The sequence below is a fragment of the Hemicordylus capensis genome, chromosome 1, assembly GCF_027244095.1.
Source record: "Hemicordylus capensis ecotype Gifberg chromosome 1, rHemCap1.1.pri, whole genome shotgun sequence".
Classification (NCBI taxonomy): domain Eukaryota; kingdom Metazoa; phylum Chordata; class Lepidosauria; order Squamata; family Cordylidae; genus Hemicordylus; species Hemicordylus capensis.
In genome coordinates this window covers 251,213,783-251,226,512 of record NC_069657.1, presented here as the reverse complement: position 1 = coordinate 251,226,512, position 12,730 = coordinate 251,213,783, and the positions used below count along the sequence as shown (strand labels likewise).

General features: G+C 43.3%; 1 protein-coding gene across 26 annotated transcripts in view; it reads left to right on the top strand.

Annotated features, from left to right (window-relative positions):
* The window catches only part of WDPCP (WD repeat containing planar cell polarity effector), a 350,788-nt gene that overhangs the window by 208,662 nt on the left and 129,396 nt on the right, over positions 1–12,730 (top strand). For all 26 annotated transcript variants that reach the window (XR_008313270.1, XR_008313273.1, XR_008313269.1 and 23 more), the window contains 2 exons: positions 321–509; positions 3,797–3,920. Coding sequence is in view for 15 of the 26 variants with exons in the window: in XM_053284357.1 (XP_053140332.1) it covers positions 321–509; positions 3,797–3,920 (313 nt within the window). In the remaining 11 variants the exon portion in view is untranslated. The remainder of the gene's footprint in view (positions 1–320; positions 510–3,796; positions 3,921–12,730) is intronic.

Sequence of the window (12,730 nt, the reverse complement as noted above, 5' to 3'; positions counted from 1 at the left end):
ACAGTAGGCTGAGTTCAAAAAGCAAAACAAAGATTTATTAAGAAACTAAAAAATACACAGACAAGCACTAGCCTTCAACAACTGAACAGTGTTAACTGACCAAGACAGACCTATTAACATATCGTCATGCCTCTAGTGGCCAGAAGAGGTGGTGCTCAGAGCAATGCTTTAGAATGATCACTTCTAGCAGAATTAACTGTGGAAATCTCTGTAGAATTAACTTTATATTTAAGTTTTTATAAATTCCTTTGTGTGCCTTTAACTTTGTTGAAAATTAGTGAATCTGTAGTTTTGTGATGCTACCACAACTTTGTTGACAGGTGTCTTCCCAAGAGGCCAGCTGGGCCTTGTGGAAATCATCCAGGAATATATTCATCAGGATGAGATGTATGAGGCAATTAATATCCTGAGTGGTATGAACTGGAACACAATGGGACACCAGTGCTACGTAAGCCTAAGTGCCATAGTAAACCACCTTCTCAGACAAAAATTGACACCTGCAAGAGAAGGTTAGTTTGATTCGATCTCTCCACCCCCTTCCTCCCCCCCCCCAGTTTTAAATTAATAGTTGAATCATGAACATAACATCAAACAGATCAGGTAGGAGACGCAGTAGAGGGTGGGTTTTTTGTTGCTGTTGTTGTTCTATGTGTTATCAGTGGTGATTGTGTGACATTTATCTTCATGTTAAAGAATCAAGCAACCGATTAAAAGTGACCCTTTTTGATAAGAAAACAGTTAAGAATGTTGGTGAGTAAAAGAAATGCAACATCCACAAACTTTACATGTTCCCAGTTGCATGCCCTCAGACCACTTTCCCATCCTTACTGTATCTCTCCCCTGTTGCCTACAGCGACTTCTGAAACCTCCCTATATTAACAGATCAATTCAAGGCTCAGACTCATCTCTGCTAGATCCTAATGGGATGGCTCTCCAATGAATGCGTGTGTTACCACTGAGCTATTCCCAGGATTTAGATGGGGGGGGTGAATTGAGGAGGGAAGTTTCATGCCACGGCTCAGCATGGAAGTGCAACTGGGCACCAAGCACCTCTGTTGTGGAAAGTAGTAAGTATGCTAGAGAATATGGTGAAAAGCAGATCTTAGAAAAATTGCTTGCTGCCCAAACCTGCCCCCAGGCCATCAGGCTGAGGCAAGCAATCCCTAACTACAGTGTGAGAGCCACAGCTAATTATCATAACCTCTACTGTACCAATAGACAAGGTCAAAATCTCTTCTTCAAGAACTTCTGAAAATACCCAGTAGGAAAGTGGAAGATGTAGAGAGGCTTTTCCTGAAGCTTTGTCTACAAATATATGTATTATAAATAAATGTCTTGTGTGTTTCTCCCCACATGCAACCTGGTTAATGCTGCTTTAATACAGATGAGTGTTTTATGCCATCCAGGATTTATTCTATACAAGTCTAACAAATCTGTCATGGTAATTTGTTTTCTTTTTCTTAGAGGAACCCAGAGAGCTCTTTCATTTGTAATGATGTGATGGCTATCTTTAAGATCTTCATTGCTGCCGTCAACATCAAGCTGGGCTATCCAATGAATCTGTAACTCAGCTAGTGCTTTCTCATATTCCATGTAGGCTGGAGCATTTCAGAAGTGCAAAACATGCTGTAAGGAAAACAGCAGCAGCAAGAGAGTGGCTTATTTGGGCTGTAACCTGCTGCACTACATCTTAATCGAAATTGACTGATGCTTTTGGAAGAAAACACCTTGAAAGTTCAGCTTATCTTACTGTCCAGATTTAAGATAATGCAAAACCTCATTTACTAACAGGTTGCATATGCCTGTAGTCCTGGACTATTAGAACTTTGGTGCTATTACAACATAAAATTAAGAATTGTATTAACTAAGGGATAATTATCGCTAAATACAGAAATAGTTCAAACATAGCAACAAATTAGAGAGATTTTTGTCTACAGGTCACACATGTCCCCTCCTTTCAAGCATCACACAACGCTGATTAACTAAAATTCAGTTTGCCCATCGGCCTTAAAAGCAGAGGCTATATCTCGAATCAAATTGTATCTGTAACTCAAGGAAGAGAGGACATTCTTCCAATTATATTTTGCTCACATATGAATGTCATTTGTATGGCACGAACCTAAAACCAATTAAACCAGTTAAACCAATGCATCAGCAAGTACAGTATTCCAGCATAGTGTTACAGTGACCTTATCCAGTGTTACATACATATTATGCATGCTTCTAGAAAATGGAGGGGGAAAGGTAAAGTGCATATAGCACTAGCCCTGTTTCGACATCAGTTACACATTAAGGTCGATCACACAACCATAATACCAGGATCAGGGAGGCCTGTGGGGAAGGCAGGGTCCTACCTACTTCTCCCCGCGCAACCACTGGTTGTTCACAGCTCCCTGTCTTTTTAAGGAGATGAAAGATGACCCAAGGACACTATCAGGTAAGGCATATGTCTTACCTTGAATCGGCATATATGCAAGTCAGCTGGCATATTTGCTTCATATCCATGTTGCTCACACGAAAGAAACTCATATGTGACTATTCAGGAGCTATGTCACACATGGTACATGGCTTCAAGAGCCATGAAGGTCCTTCTTACACACACACACACTATTCACTGTGCACTTCACAACTGAAGTCATGCACATTACTGTTTAGGGGTGTGGGTTAATCAGATGAAGTTTTCTCCAGCTTGGAGACACTGTAACGGGGAAGGCATGAACAAATGCCAAGGATGAGAGGGCCTCTGAGCATGCGCAAAGACTTCTTAACAGAAGCAGCAGCATGTACACCCCCTCAAATCTTCTCCGGGCCCTGTAACAAGGGCCCCCCCAACGTCATTGGGTCCAGACCCTGAAATTATCTAGCTGCACCCCTGCCAAAGGCAGGGGTTGGTGCAGATGCAATGGCAGTTGAGAAAGTTTTATCCATCCAACCCATTCCCTTGCTGCCACTGTTGCTCTTGCTCTCACTCTTAAGAGTGGTGAGGGAGCGTGTGTGTGTGTGTGTGTGTGTGTGTGTGTGTGTGTGTGTGTGTGTGTGTTTCTCAAAGGGATTGCTTTTCTTCCAAAAAAATTGCACACCAGAGGTGGTACACATTGTAATACTTTAAAAATAATAAATTGGCATCAGTGAAATTGCCAAGGCTCTCTCCACCCACTACACACACTCAAAGCAGAGAAGATGACAGGAGGTTTCTCCTGAAATGACTGGGACAGGCAGACAAAAAAACAGGATTATACACTGTCACCAACCACTCTCCTGCACCACTTGAGACAAAATCCCTATATCAGTTCACAACAGAAAGCTCTATGCTGCTATTGTGAAGGGAGCCCTAAGAGACACTACTCAGCATCCTCCTACCTTGCTTCCACACAAAACCAAAAATTGGGAGCACACACAGCTCAAAATCTGGGTAGAACCCAGTTTTTGATTGTGTGAATGACCTCACTATATGTCGCTTACTGTTTTATTCTTGTGCATCTAAGCAACATTCCTCCCACCTGTTTCATTCCTTTGTTTTCTCCATTGTCATCCCATTTTTAAGGTGATGCTGACTCAGCATCACTTTAAAATGGGATGGCAATAGAGAATGAAACAGTTGGGAAGAATGTTGCCTAGATGTGTAATTCCAGTTGCAACAGTTCTCCCATTGGGAATGATGGGAATACTATTGTAAGCAGCACAAACATGCTTTGGACTTCATCGCATCGAGCACACCAGATTGCTGCAAACATGAACAATTTCTTGTAAATGAAGTAGTTCCACGTTTCACTTTTGCTGCACTTGAACTCCACAGCACAGCTAGAGGCAAGCCTAGGAACCTTCTATGCACCAACAAGGCCTCTCTCTGAGACAACTGTATTGGAATACAGGGACCCGCTCAGCAGATATGCAAGAAGGTTTTTCCACCATCTGCTCAGGTGAATGACGGTTTCAACTATTGCACACACACACACACATAACGTTGCCCTTTTAATATGGTTAACACATTTTCCTAATCGACTGCTTCCATATGCATTCATTGTAATTGTTTGTTTAACTAGTCCTTTCTTCTTTTCAAAATACTTATTATAGATAAAGTGCTCTTTTGATCTGTTCTGTCATTAGCTAATATCTTTCCTTTTCTGTTTGATAGAGAATTGGGTGATTCTGTGCGTATGCTTTTTATTTGGACTAACAATCAAAACTGTTCAGGGAAGTAAGGAGAGGGAAACCTGATGATGGTAAATAGATGTTAAAACACAAATTAGGAAAGTGACCCAACAGATTTTTTTGGCAAGGAACCAGTAAAACTAGTCTGTTTTCTTTCCACCCCCTAACCTATTTCCCACTTAAGTAGCAATAGCCTAGGTGCTATCACTTCAATCTCGTGGTAGTAATTGAATGTGTCTGACTAAAGGAATTTCATTCTTTCTAAAATAAATTTTAATTTGTTTCTCAGACTTAATTGTATAATGCAATTTGTATCTTTGATCTATTATGCTGGAAGACTCTTAAAAACTAAATATCTTTATCTCATGTTTTATCTCACCCTTCCTCCCTCAGGGCAGCATACATCTGCCTGATTAACCTATGGTGTTTTCTTTTACTTCTTAATTTAAAGTTTATTGAATAGCTGCTTAAATTTAATTTTTAAAAACTTGGTGGCACTCACCTTTCCTGGATATTCTAGTCCCCCAAAGGCCTAAATTCAGCACATGTAGACAAGAAACAGAAGGACATTAAGAGAGAGAGAGGAAGAGGAAGAGGCCAAACAAAAGAAGACAGAAGTGGGAAGAGTGGCGAGGGAAGGTAAAAGAGATACCTTGAAATTGGTGGGGGTGAGATTAGGATTCGAAAAGCTCTGGCTATTCAGACCATATACCACATAATTCAGTGCTAGCATTGCACCTTTTAAATACTATCTGTTCTTTGACTGCCAGGTCCAGAAGTCCCTCTGGGCAGATATCAGCAGGGGCATATCTAGGGGTAGGGCAGGCAGGGCACGTGCCCCGGGCACCACTTGAAGGGGGGCGCAATTTCTTAAAATTAAAAAATGGCCACCAAAAACAAAATGGCCACTGTGCATGCTCAAATGGCCTCTGTGAGGCCCTAGGCCATTTCAGGCCTTGCAGAGGCCATTTGAGCATGTGCAGTGGCCATTTTGTTTTCAGTGGCCATTAAAAAAAAACACAATTATTTTTAAAAATGGCCACTGCACATGCTCAAATGGTCCCTGTGAGGCCCTAGAGGCCTGTGGAGGAAGGGGTAACCTTTGCAGACTCCCACCCACCCACGGCCTATAGGAGCGCCCCGAAGGGGCTACAGGTAAAAAATATTTTTTTAATTTAATATAAGTCACTGTACACATATTCAGTTTGGCACTATGTACAGAGAATTAGGGCTTGTGAATACTGAGCTGAAGCTTATGATCTAGGATTGTATTCATTTGTTCTTACTTTGCTTCTTGTGATAAGTGTGTATGTATGTATTGGTTTATTTCGGCCCAAGGCCAGCATAAATACAGGAAAAAGAAGGGAAACAACAACAACAACAACTTGTGATAAGTGAGTTAAATGTGATGTCTTAATAATATGGCTATTAATGGTGAGTTTGTCTTTGAATCAGTGTGAAATCCTTAGTATTAAGGCCCACTGGGAGTTTCTTGCTCTCTTTCTCTCATTTTAACTGTCTTTCTGAAATACTAGAATATATTCCAAGCAGTGACACAGTTTGCTCTGCATATCCTTTAATTATTTTCAGAGTATCTGGGAAAAGTCAAATTCTCCATTTATTTTTAAAACTTATGTAATAGTGATGCTACAATGCATAGTAGAGAATTAGACAGGCACTTCTGTTTAATTTTCCAAGTACACCTCCACATAGTATTTGGGTATTTCATGAGCCCCAGCATACTGAAATTTGTAGTTTTCCACAGGGCCGGATTAACATACCCGTGTTTCCCCGAAAATAAGACACTGTCTTATATTTATTTCTCCTCAAGGAGACACACCATGGCTTATTTTCAGGGGATGTCTTATTTTTATTAAGTGTGGTACAACACCAGTAACGGTGGCAGGCTGCAAGCTGAGGCATATGGTAGAGGGAAATACGGTAAAAATCTCTGTTTTTTTACTCTGGAGTGCTCTGCGCACTCCTGCCCGCCACCGCCGTGCTTACCATACCGGTACTCTCGCCGCCTCCCGCCACCGCCGCACTTACGAGTAAGCACGAGTAAGCCCAAATCTAATCACAGCCTCCAGCGCGAGTCCGGGCAAGAGCGGCTGCTCACCCCAGGGGGGATCCGGGCAGCCTAGCTTGCTAGCCCCTCCCGCCTCTCTACCATTGGGCGGAGGAGGAAGCGGTGGGGCCACTACTGGCTGCGCGAGGCGTCGTTCCGTGGTCCAAGAGGGAGAACCCGGGAGGCGCTCGGCTGCCTCTGGGCAAGCGACTGGTTGGCGAGTCAGTCCCTGTGCCGTTCGCCGTGTGGCTTTGAGGTCGGGGAGCTCCGTCGTGCGCACTTCTCCCTTTCCAGGCTAGCAGCAGCGGCTGCAGGAGGAGGCGGAGCTGTGGTAGCTACCAAGCACTTGACAGAGATGCGCTGGGCGAGCGGGAAGGAGAGGCAGAAGGACGAGGAGTGCGAGAACTTTGTTTCTAGGCAGAAGGACGAGGGAGAGAGAAGAGTTTGCCCCACTGCTTGCCCCTCTCTCTTCCCCGGTGCTTGGATGCTGCTGCTTCTGGAAGAGATGGTGCCGGCTCCAGGATTAGCCTAAGTCCTCTACTCTGCTCCCCCCCCCCCCCCCGCTTTTGCTCATCTCACTGCGACCGTTGGCAGATCCCTGCAAAGTGTCCCGCCTCTCGCCGAAAGGTGTCTGCTGGAGGACAATTTTGTAACAGCAAGCAGCCTGCTACTGAGCCAGGAGAAATCACCACTATGTCTTATTTTCGGGGTATGGCTTATATTGCACAACTGCTTAGAAATCCTGCTACGGCTTATTTTATGGGTATGTCTTATTTTCGGGGAAACACGGTAGTAGCAAATGTAGCATTTGCTACGGGCCCCGTGTTTTCTAGGGCCCCGCACGCCTGGCTTGAACGTCTGCCCCTTCTTTTGCTCTCTATTTGGTGCTCTCTGCTGACTCTCCTCATTGCCTGCTGCTGCCCATTTTCATCTCCGGCATCGCTCGCCTTGCTCGAGGGCGTTTTAGCAAGGTCTTCCTGGTACCATGGTGTTGATTGGGTTATCTATTATGTTAAGCAGCACAGGAGGGGAGTAGTAAGAACAACAATAGGAATAGATAGCTTGCAAAGGGGTCTCAAAGATAACTTAATTGCCAGGGAGTTGGTCCTTATTTGTTTAAAATGTAAAAGTTTTTAAAAACATACACACAGAGAGTAAAAGAAATAAAAGCAGTTTACATTAAAAAAAACAACTAACTATTAATGCCAGGCAGAAGAAAGGAAGCTAAAGAAGATGCTAGTTGAATGTTGCCAGCGTTTTCCGACTGACTGGGAGAGGGTAAAGATAAACAATGAGAATGTGTACCTTTAAGAGGAAAAAGAAAGCCGGAAGTAACTCAGATGCACGGCAAGAGGAGTCTCAAGGTTTGGTGGATCAATTGAGGGGAGCTTGGAGGGAGAGTATATTATGGTCTTGTTGATTAAGGTCACTTATATCCTCCTTTAGTATCTAGTACTGTTGGGAGGGAATTTGTGATCATTGCTTTTCAAGGAACTGCCAAATTTAAGGTGAGCTCCTTTCCTCTCCTCTAGAACTGAAATAACTACTGCTGCGTTGCCAACTTCATTAGCTTTACATTGAGATGCCCGTTGAAATTGTCCAAAGATAAACGGAGGCTGCAAACCTAAACACACTTACTAGAGAGTAAGGCTCATTAAGTTCAGTGGGACTTACATCTGAGTAAACATGCTTAGGGTTGCACTGAATGATTTGTGCATTTCCTCCTTTTAATATTAAGCATGTTAGTGCAATTTAGATTGAAAGAGGCTGTGCCTCCTGCCAAAAGATTGTCTTTTGGATACTTCTGTTTTCATGGAAGTTGCTAATGCACCTCATCATAATCACATTCATTTGCAATGCAACACCTGTTTTAAATATACATCTGCTTTCCTGTCAGGCTTGCACAAGAGGTTAAACATATATTCTTAATATTGTCAAATGGCCTTTTTAATGTGATGGCTGCTGGGATCCAATATGTTCTGCACACATTGGAATCAAACATCCACTGTTGTGTGCCAAAATTGCTAATAGGTTCAGATTTCTCAAAGTACAGAATTCCTGAGAACCTTTTAATTTAAACATTCAGAGTTTTGTTCCCCACCCCTTTTCTCTTTGTGAAAATAACTCCAAAGGAGAACCCATGGTTAGGAGTCACAAAAGTGTTGGGCGGGGGGGGGGGTGTTTTGCAAAGTTTGTTGACTGGCTGGCTCAGCTGAGTGGAGGCATGGGGTGGTTGGTGGGGGGGACACTAGGCAAATGAAAAAATTGAATTACTTTACTATGCAAGTAAATAATTTATGTTTCAATATTTATGTGCATTTTTTTAATTTGGGGCCCCTTCATAACATATGCTACAGGCCCCACACTCGGTTAATCCGGCCCTGGTTTTCCAGCATTTTTGGGTCTGGCTACATCCCCTGCTAAATAGTTTTTGAAATTTTAAAAGATTAACGAGCTTGACTTGTATTTTTGAGCTGATATTATGGTAAAGTTATCTGAAAGATGGGTGTCAGATATTTGGACAGGGGGCGCAATTGCAGTGCTTGCCCTAGGCGCTATTTTCCCTAGATACGCCTCTGGATATCAGTGTTAAGGGGTCAATGCCTTCCACTGTTGGAGAGTGAGGCATTTAACCATCATGGCAGCTTGCAAGGATTGTAGGTTTGGGCATGATGTAATCCCCCACATATATGGTACAAATTAAGAACTGAAAAATTGGAAGCTGCATCAGGAACCAAGTTATTTTGCTGATCAATTTCCTATCAGAATAGAACTATTATACTCATTAACCTATTTTAAAAGGCAGTTTTTAAATACTGTTTTTTTTTAAAAAAAATCACAAGATTATTCCCAGTTTATCCTCTTGTGGAATCGGTTAGGCTTAGAGTGTCTTGCCCTATACCACATAGTGAGCTTCAAAACTCTTTTGCAAATGTTTCAAGTGATATAGGGTACTGTTGAGACACACTGGGTCTAGAAATCAGGACCCTCACCTCTGTATGCTGCTGCCCCATATGGTAACTACCAAAGCTGCAGTTTGAGGCATCTTACTAGACACTGAAGAATTCTCAGGCTCTGGACTGTCCCAGCCAGCCCACAAAGATTGGCAATTGGGTCCTCCTAGACAGGAAGGGCTATAAAAGGCTTCCTACTTGGCCCGGACTTTGCCAGAGCCAGGGGCATAGCTATAATTGAGCAGATGGGTCCAAAGAACCTGGGGCCCCCCAGCTCCTGAGGGCCCCCCAGTTCCACCCCTTCCTATTTTCTTCATTATCTCCCTCACTTGAGGAGGGGTGCCAGGGAGAGGGGCAAACATGGGCCCCCTCTCACCCTCTGGCTCTGGCCAGAGCAACAACAGTTTTGCTTCCCTTTCCCCCATCTGTTGCATTACTTCATGGTAAGAATTTGATTCCTTTGGTTTTCTTTGGGAAAGTCGGGAAAGTATTATTGTAGTAACCAGACATAAGTGCTTTGGGATATTTTACTAGGCCTTAGAAATAATTTCTCAGGCTACCTCCACATATTGCTTTCTGATGGTTAAGTTATTGTAAGGTGATTTTCTCATATCAGGTATGCATGGTTAATATTTTATTTGAATGTACCTTCACAGGTACATTCACAGGGTGAGCATTGGTGCTTGTGAAGCAATAGTAAATTTGAAAACTGTTTCTTTTTATGTGGCCATGGTTGGCCTGCTAGGTGAGATTAGAGTGCAAATTATCTGTGATTCTGACCCAAGAACACTAGTGACAGCAAGGATATGTACCGAGGGGTGGGGAGGAAATAAAGTAGGAACTTAGAAAGTGGGGTTCTTTCTAAGTCATACAATAAGGAGAAGGCAGGGGCTGCTTTTCCTTCGTTCACCATGAAAATCCCTTTTTGGTAGCAAAGGCTAGGCAGGGCCATACCTAGGAGGGTATGGGACTGGGGGTTAGTGGCACTCCCCCTCAGCCACACTCCTCCAAGAGGTGTTCATGCTCCCGGAAGCAGGGCACACATGGGCCTCTCATTTAGTAGCTCTAGGAACACTGAACAGGGGTCTACCTGGGGCCTTCCCAGACCCAAGTCCTGCCCCCAGACATTACCACCTCCAGCTGCACCCCAGCAGTGCCCCCACCTCCCCAGCTGGACACCATGCCGTGTCAGGATCGCACCCAGGAGTTCCTCTCTGCCTGCAAGTCGTTGCAAAGCAGACAGAATGGGCTTCAGCTGAACAAACCAGCCCTGAGTGTTGTGCGGCAAAGGAGTGAATTCACAATCATGGCCAAGTGCATTGGGAAAGACCTCAGCAAAGAAAGAGTCAGCGTGGTGTAGCGGTTTGAGTGCTAGACTAGGACTGGGCAGACCCGAGTTCAAATCCCCATTCAGCCATGAAACTAGCCGGGTGACTCTGGGCCAGTCACTTCTCTCTCAGCCTAACCTACTTTACAGGGTTGTTGTGAAAGAGAAACTCAAGTATGTAGTACACCACTCTGGGCTCCTTGGAGGAAGAGTGGGATATAAATGTAATAATAACAATAAGAAGAAGAAGCAGCACTTAAAATGGTCAATAACGAGAAACTATTCAACACCAATGAAACAAAGCAGGCCTACAAGAAAGAACAAGTCAAGAACCGAGCAGAAAAATGGAAAAATAAGCCCCTGCATGGTCAATATTTGCACAATATAAGTGGAAAATCAGACATCACCAAGACCTAGCAATGGCTTAAGAATGGCAACTTGAAGAAAGAAACAGAGGGTTTAATACTGGCTGCACAAGAACAGGCACTAAGAACAAATGCAATAAGGGCAAAAATCCTAGAGTCCAAACTCAATGGCGGAAACACCATACAAGCCATAAACACCTGGGCTATACCTGTTATCAGATACACTGCAGGAATAATCGACTGGACCCAGGCAGAGCTAGAGACGCTCGATCGTAAGTCCAGGAAAATCATGACCATCAGTCATGCCCTGCACCCCCGCAGTGATGTAGATAGGCTATACCTCCCTCGCAGCTCAGGTGGAAGAGGAATGCTGCAAGTCCATCAAACATTAGAGGAGGAGAAAAGAGGTCTTGAAGAATATATCAAGGACAGTGAAGAAGATGCACTTCAGATGGTCAATAATGAGAAACTATTCAACAGCAATGAAAGAAAGCAGGCCTACAAGAAAGAACAAGTCAAGAACTGAGCAGAAAAATGGAAAAATAAGCCACTGCATGGTCAATATTTGCACAATATAAGTGGAAAATCAAACATCACCAAGACCTGGCAATGGCTTAAGAATGGTAACTTGAAGAAAGAAACAGAGGGTTTAATACTGGCTACACAAGAACAGGCACTAAGAACAAATGCAATAAGAGCAAAAGTCAAAAAATCAACCACAAACAGCAAGTGCAGCCTTTGTAAAGAAGCAGATGAACCATGGACCACCTAATCAGCTGTTGTAAAAAGATCACACAGACTGACTACAAACAAAGACATGACAAGGTAGCAGAGATGATACACTGGAACATCTGCAAAAAATACATGCTACTTCTAGCCAAAAATTGGTGGGACCATAAAATTGAAAAAGTGGTAGAAAATGAAGATGCAAAAATATTATGGGACTTCCAACTACAAACAGACAAACATCTGCCACACAATACACCAGCTATAACTGTAGTCGAGAAGAAAGAAAACCAAGTTAAAATAATCGACATAGCAATACCAGGGGATAGCAGAATAGAAGAAAAAGAAATAGAAAAAATCACAAAATACAAAGATCTACTAATTGAAATTGAAACGCTGTGGCAGAAAAAGACCAAAATAATCCCAGTGGTAATTGGCGCCCTGAGTGTAGTTCCAAAACAACTGGAAGAGCACCTCAACACCATAGGGACCACAGAAATCACCATCAGCCAATTATAAAAAGCAACTTTACTGGGAACAGCCTGTATTCTGCGACAATATCTATAATATCAGCAACAACATTGATAATAAAATCCAGCAATCCCATGTCTTTGGGAAGGACTCGATGTCTGGACAAAACAAACCAGTCAATAACACCTGTCTGACAGTGTAAACAATAATAATAATAGTATCCAGCTTGTGTGGCCCTGGGGAGTCCGTCTCTTTTGGGCAAGGAGAGAGCTGAAATTCCCAGCACCGTGCAAGCTGGATACTAAATGAGAGGCCTGCATGTGCACTGATGCTTAACCAGGGTGCACGTGGTTGGCAAGTTACAATACAATACAAAGCCTGGAAGGAAATGTCCTAATGGGGACGTGCTATCTCCCTCCAGATCAAAACGCTGACAGTGACTGGGAGTTGCAAAAGGAAATCGGGGAGGTGTCAAGGAGAGGCAGGGAAGTAATAATGGGTGACTTCAATTAATCACACATAGACTGGATAAATTCACAGTCAGGTAATGACAAAGATGTCAGATTTCTAGATACACTGAATGACTGTGCCCTAGAACAGTTGGTCATGGAATCAACCAGAGAGTAGGGGACCTTGGACTTAATCCTGAATGGCACCCAGGACCTGG